The following is a 21,538-nucleotide window of genomic DNA, read 5'->3' on the forward strand; positions in this document are numbered from 1 at the left end:
AACACAGATCAATGGAACAAGATAGAAGGCCCAGAGATAAACCCACGCACCTTTGGTCAACTAATCTACGACAAAGGAGGCAAGGATATACAATGGAGAAAAGACAGTCTCTTCAATAAGTGGTGCTGGGAAAACTGGACAGCTACATGTAAAAGAATGAAATTAGAACATTCCCTAACACCATACACAAAAATAAACTCAAAATGGACTCGAGACCTAAATGTAAGACCGGACACTATAAAACTCTTAGAAGAATACATAGGAAGAACACTCTCTGACATAAATCACAGCAAGATCTTTTTTGACCCACCTCCTAGAGTAATGGAAATAAGAACAAAAATAAAGAAATGGGACCTAATGAAACGTCAATGCTTTTGCACAGCCAAGGAAACCATAAACAAGACGAAAAGACAACCCTCAGAATGGGAGAAAATATTTGCAAATGAATCAATGGACAAAGGATTAATCTGCAATATATATAAACAGGTCATGCAGCTCAATATTAAAGAAACAACCCAATCCAAAAATTGGCCAGAAGACCTAAATAGACATTTCTCCAAAGAAGACTTACAGATGGCCAAGAAGCATATGAAAAGCTACTCAACATCACTAATCATTAGAGAAATGCAAATCAAAACTACAATGAGGTATCACCTCACACCAGTTAGAATGGGCATCATCAGAAAATCTACAAACAACAAATGCTGGAGAGGGTGTGGAGAAAAGGGAAGCCTCTTGCACTGTTGGTGGGAATATAAATTGATACAGCCACTATGGAGAACAGTATGGAGGTTCCTTAAAAAACTAAAAATAGAATTACCATATGATCCAGCAATCCCACTACTGGGCATATACCCAGAGAAAACCATAATTCAAAAAGACGTATGCACCCCAATACTCATTGCAGCACTATTTACAATAGTCAGGTCATGGAAGCAACCTAAATGCCCATCGACAGACAAATGGATAAAGAAGTTGTGGTACACATATACAATGGAATATTACTCAGCCATAGAAAGGAATGAAATTGGGTCATTTGTTAAGACGTGGATGGATCTAGAGACTGTCATACAGAGTGAAGTAAGTCAGAAAGAGAAAAACAAATATCGTATATTAACACATGTATGTGGAACCTAGAAAAATGGTACAGATGAACTGGTTTGCTGGGCAGAAGTTGAGACACAGATGTAGAGAACAAATGTATGGACACCAAGGGGGGAAAGCCATGGGGTGGTGGGGATGGTGGTGTGATGAATTGGGCGATTTGCATTGAAATGTATACACTGATGTGTATAAAATTGATGACTAATAAGAACCTGCTGTATGAAAAATTAAATAAAATAAAAATTAAAAAAAAATAAAAAAACACACATCGAAAGGAAATTCCCTTGCCGTCCAGTGGTTAAGATTCCATGCTCTCACTGCCAAGGGCCTGGGTTCAATCCATGGTTGGGGAACTAAGATCCCACAGCCTGCGAGGCACAGCCAAAAAAAAAAAAAAAAAAAAGAATGAATCTTAAAAAGAAATAGAAGAGATTTAAGAAAAAAGAAGCAAATGAAAATTATAAACTGAAAAAACCGGTAACTGAAATAAAACACCTCACTGAATGGGTTCAACATTAGGTTAGAGATGACAAACGAAGGGTCTGTGGACATAAAGACAAAGATAGATTACAGGATTTACTCAATCAATCAACAAAGAGAAAACAGACTAGTATCTATAGCCTCAGAGACCTATGGGACCATAATAAAAGATCTAACATTTGTGTCATCATAGTTCTAGAAGCAGAGGAGAAAAATATAGGGCTGAAAAAATGTTCAAAGAAATAATGAAGGGAGTTCCCTGGTGGTCCAGTGGTTAGGACTCAGTGCTTTCACTGCTGTGGCCCGGGTTAAATCCCTGGTTAGGGAACTAAGATCCCACAAGCCAAGCAGTGCCACCAAAAAACAGACAGACAGACAAACAATTCTTGGATTAAAAAAAAAAAAAGAAAAGAAAGAATGGATGAAAATTTACAAGTTTGGTGAAAGGCATAAGTCTACATTTCAAGAAGCTGAGCAAACCCAAATTGGATTAACTCAAAGAAATACATAAGAAGACACAATATAGGGGCTTCCCTGGTGGCGCAGTGGTTGAGAGTCTGCCTGCCGAGGCAGGGGACATGGGTTCCTGCCCCGGTCTGGGAAGATCCCACATGCCGCGGAGTGGCTGGGCCCATGAGCCATGGCCGCTGAGCCTGCGTGTCCGGAGCCTTGCTCCGCAACAGGAGAGGCCACAACAGTGAGAGGCCTGTGTACCACAAAAAAAAAAAAAGACACAATATAATCAGACTTCTAAAAACTAAGGACAAAGAAAAAATGTTAAAAGCAGCTACAGAGAAACTGCCTATAGGTGAACAATCATTTGAATGCCATGGATTCAAATGATTGGATTTCTCATCTCATGGAGAACAAAAGGAAATGAAACAACATATTCCACGTGCTGAAAGAAAAGACCTGTCAACCCGGAATTCTATAGCCAGTGAAAATATTTTTCAGGAATAAAAGGAAAGTCAAGATATTCTCAGACAAAGGAAAATAGCATTTGTGGCCAGCAGACCTGTTTGGAACTTCAGAAAGGAACAATTTAATGGGCAAAAATAGGGGTAAATATCAGAATACCCTTATCCTCATTAGTTTAGAATATCTATAGGCAAAAAACTGAATCTTGACAAACCCCATACCTTATACAAAAAATTAAAAATAGATCATGTCTTTAAATCTTACATAAAACTATAAAATTTCTAAAAGAAAACATAAGGCTGATCGGAATATATGATAAGGATGTGAGACGGGCAAGCAATGAGGCTATAAAGGAACACTGAACACTAGTGCAGGAATCAGCTTTTCTTAAAAACTTTTTCTTAGAAATCCAGATAGCAAATATTTTAGGTTTACAGGTATATAGTCTTTGATGTAACCTTTGCAGTGCAAAGGCAGTCAAAGATAGCTAAAGGCAACACATAAACAAATAGACAGATTGAGTAAACCAACATGACTGTGTCCAATAAAATTACTTGAAGTAGCAGACATCCGGCTCAGCAGCCATAGTTTGCCAAACCCTACTCTAATTAGTCAGTATATTTCATCACGGATATGGGTTAGAAACTGTGAAATTACTTAATGTGTATTCTAAAATTGAGCAAATAGGTAGATATATTGTGGATGAGAGCCAGGTTTCTTTCTGAAAAGGGAGCACAAATACAGAAAAGAAAGATATTTAAGTGCACATATATATACACATTCACACATGTATTTCTAGCTATGTCCACCTTGGGAGCCTTAGAAGAAATGACACCACAGTAGCAATAAGAACACCTAGTGCCCAGATCTTGGTTTATATTAATATGATTTCAGAGCTGGGGCTGAGAAAGTACAAGATACCTGGAATATCTTGCTATATCAGAAAGTAAGAAAATGCTCAAAAAGGACAGATCATATCAAAAGGACACAGGAGACAAGTTGAAGAGGCTCTCACTAGTCAAAACTGGGATAATTTGAACATCAGAATAAATAATAGTGGACTATACCCAGAGGATAAAAGAATGCATGAGTACATGCTAACATAAATAAATGAATAAGAATAAATGACAGGAGGCTTCCCTGGTGGTGCAGTGGTTGAGAATCCACCTGCCAATGCAGGGGACACAGGTTCAAGCCCTGGTCTGGGAAGATCCCACATGTCGTGGAGCAACTAAGCCCATGCGCTACAGCTACTGAGCCTGCGCTCTAGAGTCCGCGAGCTGTAGCTACTGAGCCCGTGTGCCACAACTACTGAAGCGAGCGCACCTAGAGCCTGTGCTCCGCAACAAGAGAAGCCACTGCAATGAGAAGCCCATGCATTGCAAGGAAGAGTAGCCCCCACTCGCTGCAACTAGAGAAAGCCTGCATGCAGCAACAAAGACCCAACACAGTCAAAAATAAATAAATTTATTTTAAAAAAAAAGAATAAATGGCAGAACAAAGGGAAAATTCTTCCTCTCAGTAGAATGCCAACTAACAAATGCTGAAGGAATGATGGGATTAGAAAAAAAGATCATTTGATAACCACTATCATAACTGTTTCAGAAATACATATCAATAGATTCTAAGAGGAACAGGATACTTATATAGTTTCAAAGTATCTCCCCTTATGTTCTTTATTAATTGCAAAGGAAATCTAGAGGACATTACAACCAAATTACAAAAGTTAAACCTCTTGATATCTGAGATGCGCTAAGAACATACCACCTTTGTGGTTTTCTTGACAACTGCAACTAATCATGAAAGCCAACCCCAACTGAGAGACATTGTACTAAATAAATATTCTATGCTCTTTGAAAAAGAAAAGGCTATAAAAGACAAAAACTAAGGAACTAAAAAAAAAAACTAAGGAACTGCTCCAGATTAAAGGAGACTCAAGAGACAAGACAATTAAATGCAATGTGTGATCCTGAATTAAATCCTGGACCAGGAGGAAAATCTTTTTCGTTTCTTATAAAGAACATTAGTGAGAGAATTGGCAAAATTTGAATTAGGTCTGTATATTAGATAATAGTAGTTCTCAATATTAATTTTCTAATTTAAAATAACTGTTATAATAGATAACTAATAAGGACCTACTATATAGTACAGGGAACTCTACTCAATATTCTGTAATAACCTGCTTGGGAAAAGAATCTAAAAAAGAATAGATACATGCATATGTATAAATGATTCACTTTGCTGTACACCTGAAGCTAACACAACATTGTAAATCAACTATACTCCAAAAAAATTAAAAAAAAAATTTTTTTTAAATAAAATAATTATTATATAAGATAGTAGCTTATGTTTTTAGGATACACACTGAAGTATCTGGGGGAAAGTGGAGATTATAAAGACTGCAACTTATTCAGAAAAGATATATTAAAAAAAAATTTAAAACATCTTACTGCTCTGTATTTTCTTGAACACTGCTAAGTGGTTTCCACATGTTTTCACACTTTTCTTCCAAAGCACAGAATCTCTCCTTCCAAAGATTGATTAACTGGCAAAGTTCCTGTAAGAAAGGTGTGGGGAAGGAAAAGACTGAAATTATAACAGTTAAACTTTTTTTCTATACTGATATAAAGTATTTTCCCATAGGTGAGAATTATAAAAATTCCTGACAAGAGATCTTTAACTCCATCTCTCTCACATACAGGAGATTTGTGGAAGTGACATTAAAAGGATAGTAATATTACAGGCATTTTTTAAAAAAGTAAATAATTAGCAAACTTTCATATTTTAACCATAAGTAACAAGTTACTTTCCGAGTACCTCAAAACTAACCAAATACACCAAAACGTCACATTGTGTTTGAGAACCACTTTGACAGATATACATAGTTGCTTCTTAACTGATAACACTACCAGAAGACAAAGTAATGCTGAAAATCTAATGGGTCAAGAAGTCCAAAAATATTATCAGTTAATAGAGCTGAAACATTTTACAGAACTTAGTTGGATCATATAAATAAAATGTAAATAGAGGGCATTCCCTGACAAGTTCAGTGTTGGGACTCTGTGCTTTCACTGCCAAGGGTGCGGGTTCAATCCCTGGTTGGGGAACTAAGATCCCGCAAGCCTCGAGGTGTGGCCAAATAAATAAATAGAGCTTAACCTTTTCTCATACTTGGGATCTTTAAACACATTTCTGAATAACACATCAACTGACAATATACATCTAACACTTTGATTATGAATAGAGTGTCAGTATTTTTACTAATCTCAAAGTAGAGGGAAATGCAGGTATTTTCAGATTTATCTACATGTAACCAGGTGTTCAGAGTTTACATCATTGGTTTGTCAGCACTAACTTCAAGTTCTAGAATATCTCAGAAATAGCTGTTAGTAAACTTGCTTCCTTTAAGCCAGGGAAGTCAAACCACTCATGCTAAAATACTTTTCACGGCATAGGTGGGTTTTTTTCTAATTTTTTTTTAAATATTAGGATGTTTTTAAGAGCACTTTTTTTTTTTTTTTTTTTTTTGGCTGTGTCGGGTCTTAGTTGCGGCATGTAGAATCTTCGTTGAGGTATGCAGGATCTTTTATTGCGGCGTGTGGACTCTTCCTTGCAGCATGCAGGCTTCTCTCTAGTTGTGGTGCAACAGCTCCAGAGCATGTGGGCTCTGTAGCTTGTGGCACGCAGGCTCCCTAGTTAAGGTGCATGAGTTCAGTAGTTGCAGTGCACGGGCTTAGTTGCCCCGCAGCATGCAGGATCCCAGGTCCCTGACCAGGGATTGAACCCGCATCCCCCGCATTGTAAGGTGGATTCTTTACCACTGGACCACCAGGGAAGTCCCGTTTTGTTTGTTTTTTAACAGTTGCTTGCCAATTTTAAACATTTCAAAACAGCTAATTAATAAAAAGCTGATCTACATACCTAAAAAGATCTAGGCAGGTTTAAGGTAAACTTGTTGCAATTTCAAACAGCAAGAATATGTTCTAGAAACATATAGAAGAGCCCCTCAAAAATGGATGCCTTTCAGGCAGTATCATCACCACTATGGCTGTAAGGGGATCTAACTATTGTAAGATGCTCTTGCGGCCTCAGTTCCCTCATTAGAAAACTAGGCTAGTAATAGAACCTGTATCTACATTGGTGGGAGGAATAAACACATAGTGAGTTGCTCAATAAATGTTAACTATCATTTGTACTAATTTCCAATATTAACCTTTTGTCTGAAAAGGTTCATGCTTATCAATTAGGGAAACAAATAATCTTATTTTAAAGTTGCTATCTTTCTTTTTTTTTTTTCATTCCATTCAAGAAGGTTTTGTTTCGTTGTTTCTTCGGCCGTGCTGTGCAGCTTGCGGGATCTTAGTTTCCCCACCAGGGAATGAACCAGGCCATGGCAGTGAAAGCACCGAGTCCTGACCACTGGAATGCCAGGGAATTCCCTCAAGAGGGTATTAAATCATTTATTGATTACACATGATAATGGATGATACACAAGCTTCATTCCCATCTAGAACTTTATCTGGTACCATAATTCAATTTAGATATATTGCATAGGATGTGCCAACAATCATATTAATAACCAAAAAACTCCTTTGCTTGGGTGACCCTTTTTTTTTTTTTTTTTTGCGGTACGCGGGCCTCTCACTGTTGTGGCCTCTCCCGTTGCGGAGCACAGGCTCCGGACGCGCAGGCTCAGCAGCCATGGCTCACGGGCCCAGCCGCTCCACGGCAGGTGGGATCTTCCCGGACCAGGGCACGAACCCGTGTCCCCTGTATCGGCAGGCGGACCCTCAACCACTGTGCCACCAGGGAAGCCCTGGGTGACCCTTTTAACTGTGAACTCCAGGTCACAACACAGTAACTGTCTGTTCAACTACACCAAGGTTTCTGAAGACAATGTCTTCTCCACCCAAGCAGGTTGTAAATAAATTTGGAACCTGGCATCACCATGAAGAAATTCTAACTTCACACTGTTGGTGTAGTTTACCAAGATGGCTTCAGAGTAGACTAACTTCATACAGCACATTTTAAAAAAGACATGTTTAGGGCTTCCCTGTAGCTTCCTGTAGCTTCCCTGTCACTTCCCTGGCTCTCTTCTCCTGCTAAGCTTTGTTTCCTGGCAGTAATTACAACCTCCTGCCACTGCCATAGCTCCTGCTGCTGCTGGAACAGCCACAGCCACCTTGGTTTCATGGTTTGGCAAAGTACTGACTTCCACCACCATAGGGGCCAGCACTTCTGCCTCCAAAGTTTCCTCCTTTTATGGGTTCAAAATCTGAAGATTGTTGTAACTGCCAAAATCGTTGTAGCCTCCGCCACCTCCAAAAGTGCTCCCATCATTACCAAATCCATTATAGCCATCCCCACTGCCACCACAGCCACCACCACCACGGCTGCCACCAAAGCCAGCTCAACCACTGAAGTTTCCTCCACGACCAAAGCTGTCATTCCCACCAAAACCCCCTCCACGACCACCACCAAAGCTTCCACTTTGACCTCTTTGGCTGGATGAGGCACTAGCCATCTCTTGCTGAGATAGGGCTTTCCTTACTTCACAGTTGTGGCCATTCACAGTGTCATAGTTCTGAATGACAATCCTGTCTACAGAGTCATGGTCATCAAAGGTTACGAAAGCAAAGCCTCTCTTTTTGCCACTGCCTTGGTCAGTCATGATTTCAATCACTTTCGTACTGTTCAAAATAATCTCTTAGGTGATGTTCTTCAGTGTCTTCTTTAATGCCACCAACAAAAATCTTTTTCACAGTTAAGTGGGCACCAGGTCTTTGAGAATCTTCTCTTGAGACGGCCCTCTTTGGTTCCCCAACTCTTCCATCCACCTTGTGTGGCCTTGCCTTCATGGCTGCACCCACCGCTTCCACAGTGGCATACGTGACAACCCGAAAGCCTCTGGAGTGCCTGGTGCTTGGATCCCTCATTACCACACAGTCTGTGCACACTCCTGACTGCTCACAATGGCTCCTCAGGCTCTCATCGGTTGTTTCAAAGTCAAGCCTCCGATGAAGAGCTTCCGCAGCTGTTCGGGCTCTTCGGGCGACTCTGACTTAGACACGAGAGCCCTGGAGAGGGGAGACTTTAACAGTGCTTGTTTGGCGGCGTCCAGGGACAGAAAGCTAAAGTTCCTTTAATTCTTATCTAAAGACCTTAGATGTATTTCCCTTCTCATTTCAGGTGACATGGATATGAATTCCCTTTCCCTCACTTTCCAAAACAAAGAATTCTTTACTGGTCACTAAACCATGTCAACAGTTTCACTGACCAAAGAGTTCTGTCATGTAGTAATAGCCTCATTTAACAGAACTTCAGAATTCATAACTAAGGGCTTAAGAATACCAGAAATTATTTTCCATATATCTGATATTTATAGATTATGACTGGCCTGGCTTGAAGGTTTGGTTTTGATTTAAAGCATCATATACTGAGGAATAGTTTACATGGAGCAAGTCATAAATTACATTTATCAATAAAAATTAAGAATTGTATCAGGGCTTCCCTGTTGGCGCAGTGGTTGAGAGTCCGCCTGCCGATGCAGGGGACACGGTTTTGTGCCCCGGTCCGGGAAGATCCCACATGCTGTGGAGCGGCTGGGCCCGTGAGTCATGGCCACTGAGCCTGCATGTCCGGAGCCTGTGCTCCGCAACAGGAGAGGCCGCGACAGTGAGAGGCCTGCGTACCGCAAAAAAAAAAAAAAAAAAAAAAAAAAGAATTGTATCAATTTACTACAATTTAAATGCCTGATACTGATGAGACAAAAATAGCAAAAGAAAGCAGGGAATAGTTTGCGAAAGAGAGTAACTATCCATGTTACAGTAAAAACAAAAACAACAACAACAAAAATTATCAAGTTAAAATGTAGATACATGTTCATTTTAAATGCTATGACCATCTTCTGCTAACTGTGCTCCTGATGGTATATTTCTGCAGTTCATCTTTATCTTGATGTGAGGGAAGGACTATTACGTTTTATTGTGCTTTAGCATAGGGCTCTACATGTAGCAAATCATCAAATATTAACTGATCAAGAGAAATACTCTCAATTATTTCACATTAATTACTGTTGTAAGCAAAAGTGGCGATGGTATTTTCAGGATTCTAATTTAGTTATATAGCTTTGAGTCTGTAACAGGGATTATCAGGTTAAAGATCATAATACTTTCTTTTTACGCTCCTTAAATCACCTAAATAAGATACCTGTGAATGGATTTTCTTTATTGTCTTCAGGTCTTCAGTTAAGTTTTCACAAAGCTTCTGTGTTTCAGCCAAGGAAGAAATTGTATCTTCTTTTAGTTCATGTAGATTGTTACACAGTGTACTGAGAAAGCCATCCATTTCCTTCTTCTGATCTTCTATCTTTGAAGAAAAAAAAAGAATTAATTTCGTGGAGACCTTCCAGATGGCGGAGTAGTAAGATGTGGAGATCACCTTCCTCCCCACAAATACATCAGAAATACATCTACATGTGGAACAACTCCTACAGAACACCTAATGAACGCTGGCACAAGACCTCAGACTTCCCAAAAGTTGTGCGGCTGACAGGGTCTTGGTGTTCCGGCTGGGTGTCAGGCCTGTGCCTCTGAGGTGGGAGAGCCAAGTTCAGGACATTGGTCCACCAGAGACCTCCCGGCTCCACGTAATACCAAATGGCGAAAGCTCTCCCAGAGATCTCCATCTCAACGCTAAGAAAGACCCAGGTCCACTCAACGACCAGCAAGCTACAGTGCTGGACTCCCTATGTCAAACAACTAGCAAGACAGGAACACAACCCCACCCATTAGCAGAGAGGCTGCCTAAAATCATAATAAGGTCACAAACACCCCAAAACACACCACCAAACGTGGTCCTACCCACCAGAAAGACAAGATCCAGCCTCATCCACCAGAACACAGGCACCAGTCCCCTCCACCAGGAAGCCTACACAACCCACTGAACCAATCTTAGCCACTGGGGGCAGACACCAAAACCAATGGGAAATACGAACTTGCAGCCTACGAAAAGCAGACCCCAAACACAGTAAGTTAAGCAAAATGAGAAGACAGAGAAACACACAGCAGATGAAGGAGCAAGGTAAAAACCCACCAGACGAAACAAATGAAGAGGAAGTAGCCAGTATACCTGAAAAAGAATTCAGAATACTGATAGTAAAGAAGATCCAAAATCTTGGAAATAGAATGGAGACAATACAAGAAACGTTTAACAAGGACCTAGAAGAACTAAAAAGCAAACAAACAATGATGAACAACACAATAAATGAAATTTCACAATAAATGAAATTAAAAATTCTCTAGAAGGAATCAGTAGCAGAATAACTGAGGCAGAAGAACAGATAAGTGACCTGGAAGATAAAATAGTGGGAATAACTACCACAGAGCAGAAAAAAGAAAAAAGAATGAAAAGAACTGAGGACAGTCTCAGAGACCTCTGGGACAACACTAAACACACCAACATTTGAATCATAGGGGTCCCAGAAGAAGAAGAGAAAAAGAAAGGGACTGAGAAAATATTTGTAGAGATTACAGTTGAAAACTTCCCTAATACAGGAAGGAAATAGTCAAGTCCAGGAAGCACAGAGAGTCCCATACAGAATAAAACCAAGGAGAAACATGCCAAGCCACATATTAATCAAATGATCAAAAATTAAATACAAAGAAAAAATATTAAAAGCAGCAAGGGAAAAACAACAAATAACATACAAGGGAATCTCCATAAGGTTAACAGCTGATCTTTCAGCAGAAACTCTGCAAGCCAGAAGGGAGTTGCAGGACATATTTAAAGTGATGAAAGGGAAAAACCTACAACCAAGAATACTCTACCCAGCAAGGATCTCATTCAGATTCAACAGAGAAATTAAAACATTTTCAGACACACAAAAGCAAAGAGAATTCAGCACCACCAAACCAGCTTTACAACAAATGCTAAAGGAACTTCCCGAGGCAGGAAAAACAAGAGAAGGAAAAGACCTACAATAACAAACCCAGGACAATTAAGAAAATGATAATAGGAACATACATATCCATAACTACCTTAAATGTAAATGGATTAAATGTTCCAACCAAAAGGCACAGACTGGCTGAATGGATACAAAAACAAGACCTGCATATATGCTGTCTACAAGAGACCCACTTCAGACCTAGGGACACATACAGACTGAAAGTGAGGGGATGGAAAAAAGATATTCCATGCAAATGGAAATTAAATGAAGGCTGGATAGCAATTCTCATATCAGACAAAATAGACTTTAAAATAAAGACTATTTACAAGAGACAAAGAAGGACACTACATAATGATCAAGGGATGAATCCAAGAAGAAGATAAAACAATTGTAAATATTTATGCACCCAACATAGGAGCACCTCAATACATAAGGCAAATGCTAACAGCCATAAAAGGGGAAATCGACAGTAACACAATCATAGTAGGGGACTTTAACACCCCACTTTCACCAATGGACAGATCATCAAAACGAAAATAAATAAGGAAACACAAGCTTTAAATGATACATTAAACAAGATGGACTTAATTGATATTTATAGGACATTCCATCCAAAACAACAGAATACACTTTCTTCTCAAGTGCTCATGGAACATTCTCCAGGATAGATCATATCTTGGGTCACCTCACACCAGTCAGAATGGCCATCATCAAAAATCTACAGACAACAAATGCTGGAGAGGGTGTGGAGAAAAGGGAACCCTCTGGCACTGTTGGTGGGAATGTAAATTGATACAGCCACTATGGAGAACAGCATGGAGGATCCTTAAAAAACTAAAAATAGAACTACCATATGACCCAGCAATCCCACTACTGGGCATATACCCTGAGAAAACCATAATTCAAAAAGATACATGTACCACAATGTTCACTGCAGCTCTATTTACAATAGCCAGGACATGGAAGCAACCTAGGTGTCCATCGACAGATGAATGGATAAAGATGTGGCACATATATACAATGGAATATTACTCAGTCATAAAAAGAAACGAAATTGAGTTATTTGTAGTGAGGTGGATGGACCTGGAGTCTGTCATACAGAGTGAAGTAAGTCAGAAAGAGAAAAACAAATACCATATGCTAACACATATATATGGAATCTAAAAAAAAAGAAAAAAAATGGTTCTGAAGGACCTAGGGGCAGGACAGGAATAAAGACGCAGACATAGAGAATGGACTTGAGGACATGGGGAGGGGGAAGGGTAAGCTGGGACGAAGTGAGAGAGTGGCATGGACATATATACACTACCAAATGTAAAGAGATAGCTAGCGGGAAGCAACCACATAGCACAGGGAGATCAGCTTGGTGCTTTGTGTCCACCTAGAGGGGTGGGATAGGGAGGGTGGGAGGGAGACACAAGAGGGAGGAGATATGGGGATATATGTATACGTATAGCTGATTCACTTTGTTATATAGCAGAGACTAACACACCATTGTAAAGCAATTATACTCCAATAAAGATGCTAAAAAAAATTAATTTCTTTTCTTAAGTTAAAAATGTTTTAAATTCATTTATTTATTTATTTTTATTTTTTTGAATACATACAAAATAGAAAAGGTAGAAAACAGTATGCAGAGAATAGTCCCTTTCCCCTTCAGCCCCTAGAACCCCACCCAGTCCCACTCCCACCTCTGAGAGATGATTGTTACCGTTTCTAAACACTTTCAGAGGTTTTTTATTATCCATGTTGAGGCATTTATGCATACATATATGGGTATACGTTCATATGTATATCTTCCTCACCCACCATATGATAGACCGCTATATATGTTACTATGTGAAGTTAAATATTTATCTTGAAGATCATTCCCTCTCATTTTTCTTCGCCATGATTCTGCTGACCGCATCAATGGCAGAGAGCATCCTATCTCCTCCCTCTTCCAGATTCCTTCTCACAACCCATGGGTTTTGCATGTGGACATCTCTCTAGATGTGGCCACAGACAGAGTTTCTTTCTTAAACAACAATTTGAGATAATAAGAATATTTGTTACCTTATTAGCCAGTATCAATGAAGTCTTGAAAATATGCTTTAGTTGACTATTGATTTCCAGTATAGATATCACAGTGGGTGATAAAACTGTTTCCAGTGAACTGAGGAGGTCACTCTTAAGTACATTCTGGTTTTGAAAATAAACAAACAACTCTTTAAAAAGAATATTTTCACTTCCATAAGTCTGGCTGGTTAAATCATAATATCTTAAATACTGTGTTAACTAAACATATGCATATTAAAATCCTAAGTATCCATTCTCTATTCTGTATACCCTACAGAGCCTATTTATTACTAGAGTTCATATTCATCATAAATCACTTAATCCTGCATACAGTAATTACAAAAATTGTTGCTTGATGTACAATAGATTTTTAACAGTCTACTGCAACAGAAGTCAAGAATTCAGATGAGGGGAAAGTGACAGTCATTTGATAAGATTTCAGCATTGCAAACAAAGGAAGCAAAAAAAACCACCTACAACTATATTTTAACGAAATAAATTTCAAACAAGTTTAGATTACTAAGTCAAAAATGCTGAAACCAAATAGTCTTCAAAAGTAGGCTTTGGGCTGGAGGTATTTAAATTTGAAGACCTGGCGAGTTGTATCCTATTGTATCAGAAGAACTTGTCAAGGTTCTTGTTCTTGTCAAGTTACATAGAAAAGTTGAGAAAGTACTGTAGATTGGGAATTTTTATAAAAAGAAGAAAAGAATTCAGAACAAAGCTCCTTTTACTAGGGCAAGCATGAGGAACTATAACAGAAATAATTAGTAAATACTTCAAAGGGTACTGGTTTTCTTTTGAAAGAAGAGCAAGCATACTAATTTCAACTCATTCTGTGGGAGCAGCAATCATCTCTTCAGACTCAAGCTTGCTTATAGCTTGATAGGAAGTCATCAATAAATACAGACTACCATTTAGCAAATGAATCAATTTCCAAAAAGTTGGTACCAACAGAGTATCTTTTAACTTTTTTAAATTTGGGTGACTGAAGAAATCTACCAAATGTCATAAGCACTGAATTTAGGCAGTGTCAGTGAACATTTGAACTTGGAAAATGTTCAACAAATATCGTTAAACTCAAAAAGGGAGGCAGCGAGCCTGTACAAAGAAAAAAAAGTGAGATGACTAAGAACTTCCTAGACAAATGATACAATTACAAAATAAAGGGTATATACAAATCAAGTATGGAAAAGGTAAACAACATTGTGTAATTAGATGGCTGGCTTCTATAGAATTATGAAAAACAGCCTCACAGATAAAGGCCAGAAGGGCTTGATCACACATATCTGACCCCACAAATTTTATATACGTTCTCCAAATTCTGTAAGTCATTTTTCTTGCACATTTTTCTGAATTTCTGTAGTTTTAAAATGAACTACCTAATATCTCCTGGTTGGGTCAGAGTAACATTAGCATGACTATTCCAGGACCCTTGAGAAAAAGATGAATGACCAATTTCTGAGCCAGCTAACAAGTCATGGGTCCCTTGAATTCACGTGAAGCTAAACCTACTATTTCTAGTTATTAAAAGGCTTACTAACTCCTACTCTTTATGTTACAGGACGTAAGTGAAAGAAGTTTCAAAAGTTATATATATACGTTTGGAAATTAATCTTTCTGGCAGAAAAAAACAGTGAAGAGATTTGCCTTTAAAAATATAAACCTACTCTCTTAAAGTGATATGTTTACCATTGTGTCTAGTAAAGCTTAAGATGAAAGAATAGCCGTTAACATTGGTTTTGAAGACTTATCAAATGTAACCCTTCAAAAATAAGAGATTTACTAACAATCAATTTCTGAAGTACAGTTTTACTTTCTGCTGCTAATGATTGTTCTTTTAATATCATAATAGAAATCTGAGAAACAAGTGTAGACACATTTTCTGGAATAGATGTGAGAGATCCAAGTGCTGTTGTAGTAATCGTGTCTAATGCAGAGACACTGGAAGACAGCAGGTTACCTATACCAAAAAAAAAAGAAGATTTAAACTCGGCAATAAATATATTTAAATACAAATACAACGTTCAAAGAGGTTGGAAAAATTATATCCTTGTTGTGGAAATTTGTAATAACAAATAAGCTTAAAATAATTGGCTCACTACATAAGCATGGAATTATTGTAAATATAAATTAAATACGTTCCTGCAGTACTCAGTAAGCACTTGGCATATCTGTAGATGTATCAGACCCAAAACTGTAACTCAGTGTAAATCAAGAGTTAGAATATTCTAAAAACTAATCTCTAATTGAAGGTAATACACAGTATTACTGCAGATAAAAGAGGTTAAAGAAGAGAAACTAGAAATCAATAAACAAAATTTTTAGTGGTTAGCTTAGAGTGACTAGATCTAGGTGATTTTTACAATTTTTTACATTTCTGCATCTTCCAACTTTTCTATAGTGAAGACAATACTTTAATAATAAACAAATGGGGGACTTCCCTGGTGGCGCAGTGGTTAAGAATCCGCCTGCTAATGCAGGGAACACAGGTTCGAGCCCTGGTCTGGGAAGATCCCACATGCCAGGGAGCAACTCAGCCTGTGCACCACAACTACTGAGCCTGCACTCTAGAGCCCGCGAGCCACAACTACTGAGCCCGTGTGCCACAACTACTGAAGCCCAGGAGCCTAGAGCCCATGCTCCACAATGAGAAAAGCCATCGCAATGAGAAGCCCACACGCAGCAATGAAGAGTAGCCTCGGCTCGCCGCAACTAGAGAAAGCCTGTGCGCAGCAATGAAGACCCAACGTAGCCATACATACATACATACATACACAAATTTAAAATAATAATAAACGAATGGATACTTACTTTCCTAAATGAAGATAACAACAATGGTTATGGTTAAAAATAATACCCATATATTCTGACAATATAGCAAACATTCAAAATACACATTCTCAAAAGAAAAAAAAAGTTGGAGAATGTTTATGCACAGAAAATTTCAATAAGGAAACCCAAGATATGTAACAAGGTATGTAATGAGTTTTATAGAAAAAACTCAACTAACATTTGTTTTAATTCAAAGGCATTAATCCCTAGTCTGAATAGATAGTGTGCATTGGAGGGGACTACTGACACTGTCACCTGAGTTTTTATGATATTTAATTATCAGTTTTGAAATTAGTCTCACACTAAACACACAAAGATTAGAATTAGAAATGCCTGAACTTACCAAACAAGGTTTTATGAACTTCTAGCATGGCCTTTTGTTTTGTGCTGCCATCCTTAATTAATTCTTCCATACTATCAAACAGACTATTCAGGTTTTTGCCAAAAATATCCTGAGCTTCTGCATTGTGCTGATCAACTGCCTTCTTACGATCCAGTTTAGAATGGAGACCAGATACATCTTTTGTAGTTTCTTCAACTGTGTTAAGCAACTATATATGATTTTTAAAAATAAGTGTTGATAAGATGGATATGACAAAAGCAGTCTAATGAAAATATCTGTGCTTCATAAGGATTTTTCCTGATAAGAACTAGTAAATTTTATATATTGTATCAGAAGAAAATTTTAAACTTATGCTAATTTATCCAGGAATGTTTATTTCCCCTCCCCTAGCCATCTAGACAAGGAAAACTGATTTTGCCAATCTATTTTAGTAATTATGCTCCCTCACAAATTTTTTCCCCCATTATATGTTACTAATTCCTAGGAAAAGTACACCTAATAAAAAATTGAATACTCATTAGAAGATACTAAATTCTTGAAGACTGATTAATCTCAACCATGACCACAGGTAAAGCATTACAACACCATTATTCTAAACATCCACAAAGTATATTAAAGTCATGTTCTATTTTCAAAACTTTAGGAATAGTTTTTTCTTAAATTAGCATCTCTAGTGAAGCAAATTTAGAAGAAATAGTAACATAATGTTTCTTAAATGGATGGAAGTATCATTTGGGGTGAATAAATAGAATTTCACAATTAACGCTTAAGCTAAGAGTTACTCCTACCCATTCTTTAATTTCTTTAATGCAAGTACAAATTAAAACAAAGGACAAACCCTGCTGGCAGTATCATGAAGTTTCTCCTCAGTACTTTCCAAAGCTGACGTGAAATATTCTTCTTCAACAAGCTGTAATTTCGTTTCTTGTAAATGTCTTTGAGTGGTTTCAAGTTCCTGTGTCTTATTTTGCAGGTCAGATTTACACTGGTCAAGTTCATTTTTATTATCCGTAAACAATTCTGTAACCTATAACACATTAAACATTTTTTTTTGAAGAATTAAAAAACGCAGAACTGGTTGTTGAGATACCTGGCTAGTTCGTAATATAATATTAGAAGAACCAAACAAATTATTTCCATGTAAAAGTTGTAACAAGTTACCAGGTACGTTAGAACATTTTATATGGCATCTGGTTTCTTCCTATAAATTCATTAAAAACAAGTAACAGGGTAGTTCCCTGGCGGTCCAGTGGTTAGGACTCTGCGCTTCCAGTGCAGGGGGCACAGGTTTGATCCCTGGTTAGGGAACTAAGATCCCACAAGCCATGCAACAAACAAACAAACAAAAAACAAGTAATAGGTCTAATGGAGTGGTGTTAATTCTTCAGATTCCTTCCAACACTGCCAGTGTGAGGGTGGCACTGAAGGGTCAGGTCTTTCTACCTTAGTTATTTAACATCTGGTTTCTCCCAACATCTGCATTTCCTCAGCTGATAAACATGTTGATGAAAATGTCTCAGCATTCACTATTTAGCTTTAACATTAAATTGTACAATTCAGTTAATTTCTTAAAATGTTGCATTAATATAAGTGTCAAAATAGTCAGCTTCTTCATTATCATTGATGATAGTAAAAATATTGTGATACAACTTACTTTTAGTTTAAAGGTCAGCAAGAAAAAAAATCTTAAAGAAAAAATATCAGGTCCCTCACCTTCTGAAATTGTCCTTTAATATTTGCTTTTTGCATGACATTCAATACAGTTTTGAATGCTTACCCTACTTAGCTCTTCCTCAACAGCAGCAATTTTTTCAAGCAATTCTACAATTTGTTCTTCTTGAACAGTTAGTTTTCCACTCATGGCTCTAAAATAAAATTTAAAAGGAGTTTGACAGTTAATATTTTTTCCTAATTCTTATAAAATTTATTCTAACACAATTGAGGCAGTTACATATAATCTCTACCATTTATCACTATCATGACAATGATGCCTAAGTGTCAAGAGATAGATACTAAGTGCAGAAAACAAATGTATTCTTTGTCCTTGGTTTAGAAATAGACTTTTTCTTGTTTTCTCCATTTTGAAACTGAGAATCCCTACCTATGAGGGGGAAAAAACATGTGTGTATATATAATTTGAGAAGCTACAAAGATGACAGAAGATTATAACCCACATAAAAAAAGTAGAGGTGGGACATACAGCTAGGTGTCTGTCAGGAATCAGGAATATGAAGTATAAACAAGACACACAGAATCCAGGAGAGGCTTGTGATGTGAAGGCATCAAGTGTCACAGGAGGAACGGGTGAGATAAGGGGCGAAAACCTGGGAAACTAAAGTATGTATATAGAGCAATTACACTCCCCTGCTCCCAGCACCCATACCCCAATACACACCCCACTGTCACATACCACTGTCACACCACCACAAAAGTCCTCATGAGATAAACGATTATTCTCTAAAGCACAGTTCCTCAGCCTTAGCACTACTGACATTTTGGACCAGACAATTCTGGTCTGCTTTAACGGGGCTCTCTGATTTTTTGAGCATTAGCAAGTTTCAGAAGTCAGTGCTATCTTTTGCCTTCTTCTAGTTCCCTCGTAACTACCAATCATTTTCTATTCCGCGCTGTGCTTAAATGGCAAAGAATTTTAAGAATGTAGATTTCCTCAAATTATTAGCTAGAGATATTGTTAATTAAAGGAAAAGACAGAACTGAAGTATAAGAGGAGAGTTAATTCTAACAGTCTTTTGATAACTATATTAGTTCCTTATTGGAAATAGCTCTTTAAAGTAGAATGGGATATTTGAAATGCTTTTCCTATACTGAATATACAAGAGGGATGCAACATTGTTATTTAATGAATTATATAGTTTTGATAAATAATTTTTAATTGAAGTATTATTGACTTACAATATTATATTAGTTTCAGGTGTACAACATAGTGATTTGATATTTTTATACATCACAAAATGGTCACCACAATAAGTCTAGTTACCATCTGTCATCATGTAAAATTATTACAATATTATTGACTATATTCCCTATGCTTTACATTACATCCCTGTGACTGACTTACATAACTGGAATTTTGTACCCCTTAATCCCCTTCACCTCTTTTGCCCACTCCCTCACCACCCTCCTCACTAGGAACCACCAATTTGTCCTCTGTATCTATGAGTCTGCTTCTGTTTTATTACGTTTGTTCATTTGTTTGGTTTTTTTAGGTTCAACATATAAGTGAAATCATAAATTTGTTTGTATCTGACTCATTTCACTTAGCATAATACCCTCTAGATCTATCCATGTTGACATTAATGGCAAGATTTCATTCTTTTTCATGGCTGTGTAGTATTTCATTATTTATGTATCACACCTTCTTTATTCATCTGTCAATGGACACTTAGGTTGGTTCCACATCTTAACTATTATAAATGGTGCTGCAATGAACATATGGGAACATATATCTTTTCAAATTAGTATACTACCTCTCCCAGGCTTAAAGGCATGGATGGCCTTGTATAGACACATCCCCTGTGCAGACAGTATGTGCTGGCTGGCTATGGCAGGCCAGCTGAGTGGGCAGAGGCTGGAGGGAATGATATAGTTTTAAAAGGTCTATTAAACTTGGGATAAATGTTTAAATGTTGGCTGTAGCTTTTGTGATCTTTCTCTGACTTATGGTATAATAATTCTAAGAGCTTTTTCAGAATTAACTTTATTTCAGATCATGCCTCATGCCTATTATGAGTAAACACTGTCCTTAAAATAATGGGATGGACAAACTAAAGTTATTTCTTAATCTAAACTCCATCAAAGAGATGAACAGAAGATAAGAAAATTAAGTCTGCAGTGTCCAATGTTTGACTACTAACAGCAAAAGATACCATATTAGCAAATCAAGAGACAAAACCACTTGTAGATATCCACTGGTTGCCTACTAAGCACCTATTTCCAGCATCCAGATTTACTCTGGGGAATTACTCTCCCCTGACTGCACAGCAGCCAACCTGTATGGGGGGTGGGTGGGGGGCCTAATCCATTCCTAAATCCAGGGAATAAGCCTGACTGGCTCAAGACAATCAGGGAAATTCAACTCCTTTGCCTTTGTATTGGTTCATACAAGGACATAACTGAGGACTAAACTAATCAACAAGTGATGTTCCCCTGGCCAGTTTTGATGGTTAAAGGACAGGCAGCTTCTCATCCACATGAGACATGAATGAGAGAAGGTAGCTGTTCTGCTGCTGACCATCTTCCCTGATGAACAGCTAGCCCTAGAAGAAAGTTACCACTCAGGACAGGAAACAGGATCCTTGAGTTACTGGACTAAATATCCTTGCTGCTTTAAGTCAGTTTAAGTTGGGTTTTCTAGCATTCTGATACCAAACTTAAAATATAAAATGTTTTTATTGAATAAGATATAACATATAAAAAATATTAAAATGATAGAAATAGGGACACCTGTAAAGTGAACACTTGAAAAAAAATAATGCAGCACTAGTGTGTATGGTAGAGGAGTATATCTGAAAACCAGAGAAACAGAAAAAAGAAAACATTTTAAAATATCAAGTTTAAGAATTAAGTGCAAATTTACAAAAGATTTTTGTAAAAATGTTTTTGCCAACTGGGTATGGGCCATGAAAGGAACAAACAAAACTAAAGTCACATAGGAAGAATGAAAGGAGAATTATTGTTTAATACCCTACAATACACAATATAAATTTGAGCATTTGTAAAACTAACATATGAACAACAATCAGGAGGATATAGCACATTATGGTAATTGAAAATAAATGGAAAAAATGAGTTTATTAAATGATTTATATACCATTAATTAGAATGATCATGTA

The 21,538-nt window shown here is 37.6% G+C and overlaps 1 protein-coding gene and 1 pseudogene across 2 annotated transcripts in view; both read right to left on the bottom strand.

The window, feature by feature from the left end:
• The window catches only part of KIF11 (kinesin family member 11), a 50,590-nt gene that overhangs the window by 13,533 nt on the left and 15,519 nt on the right, over window positions 1–21,538 (bottom strand). Inside the window, exons 11-17 of the mRNA XM_079900360.1 lie at window positions 18,463–18,550; window positions 17,524–17,712; window positions 16,686–16,893; window positions 15,298–15,470; window positions 13,505–13,630; window positions 9,712–9,870; window positions 4,953–5,059 (exon numbers count right to left, since the gene is read on the bottom strand). Coding sequence (XP_079756486.1) covers window positions 4,953–5,059; window positions 9,712–9,870; window positions 13,505–13,630; window positions 15,298–15,470; window positions 16,686–16,893; window positions 17,524–17,712; window positions 18,463–18,550 — 1,050 coding nt within the window. The remainder of the gene's footprint in view (window positions 1–4,952; window positions 5,060–9,711; window positions 9,871–13,504; window positions 13,631–15,297; window positions 15,471–16,685; window positions 16,894–17,523; window positions 17,713–18,462; window positions 18,551–21,538) is intronic.
• LOC307175341 (heterogeneous nuclear ribonucleoprotein A1-like) lies at window positions 7,629–8,526 on the bottom strand (annotated as a pseudogene). The gene has a single exon. The product of its transcript is annotated as a heterogeneous nuclear ribonucleoprotein A1-like (transcript).

The sequence above is a fragment of the Stenella coeruleoalba genome (assembly GCF_951394435.1).
Source record: "Stenella coeruleoalba genome assembly, chromosome: 16".
NCBI lineage: Eukaryota > Metazoa > Chordata > Mammalia > Artiodactyla > Delphinidae > Stenella > Stenella coeruleoalba.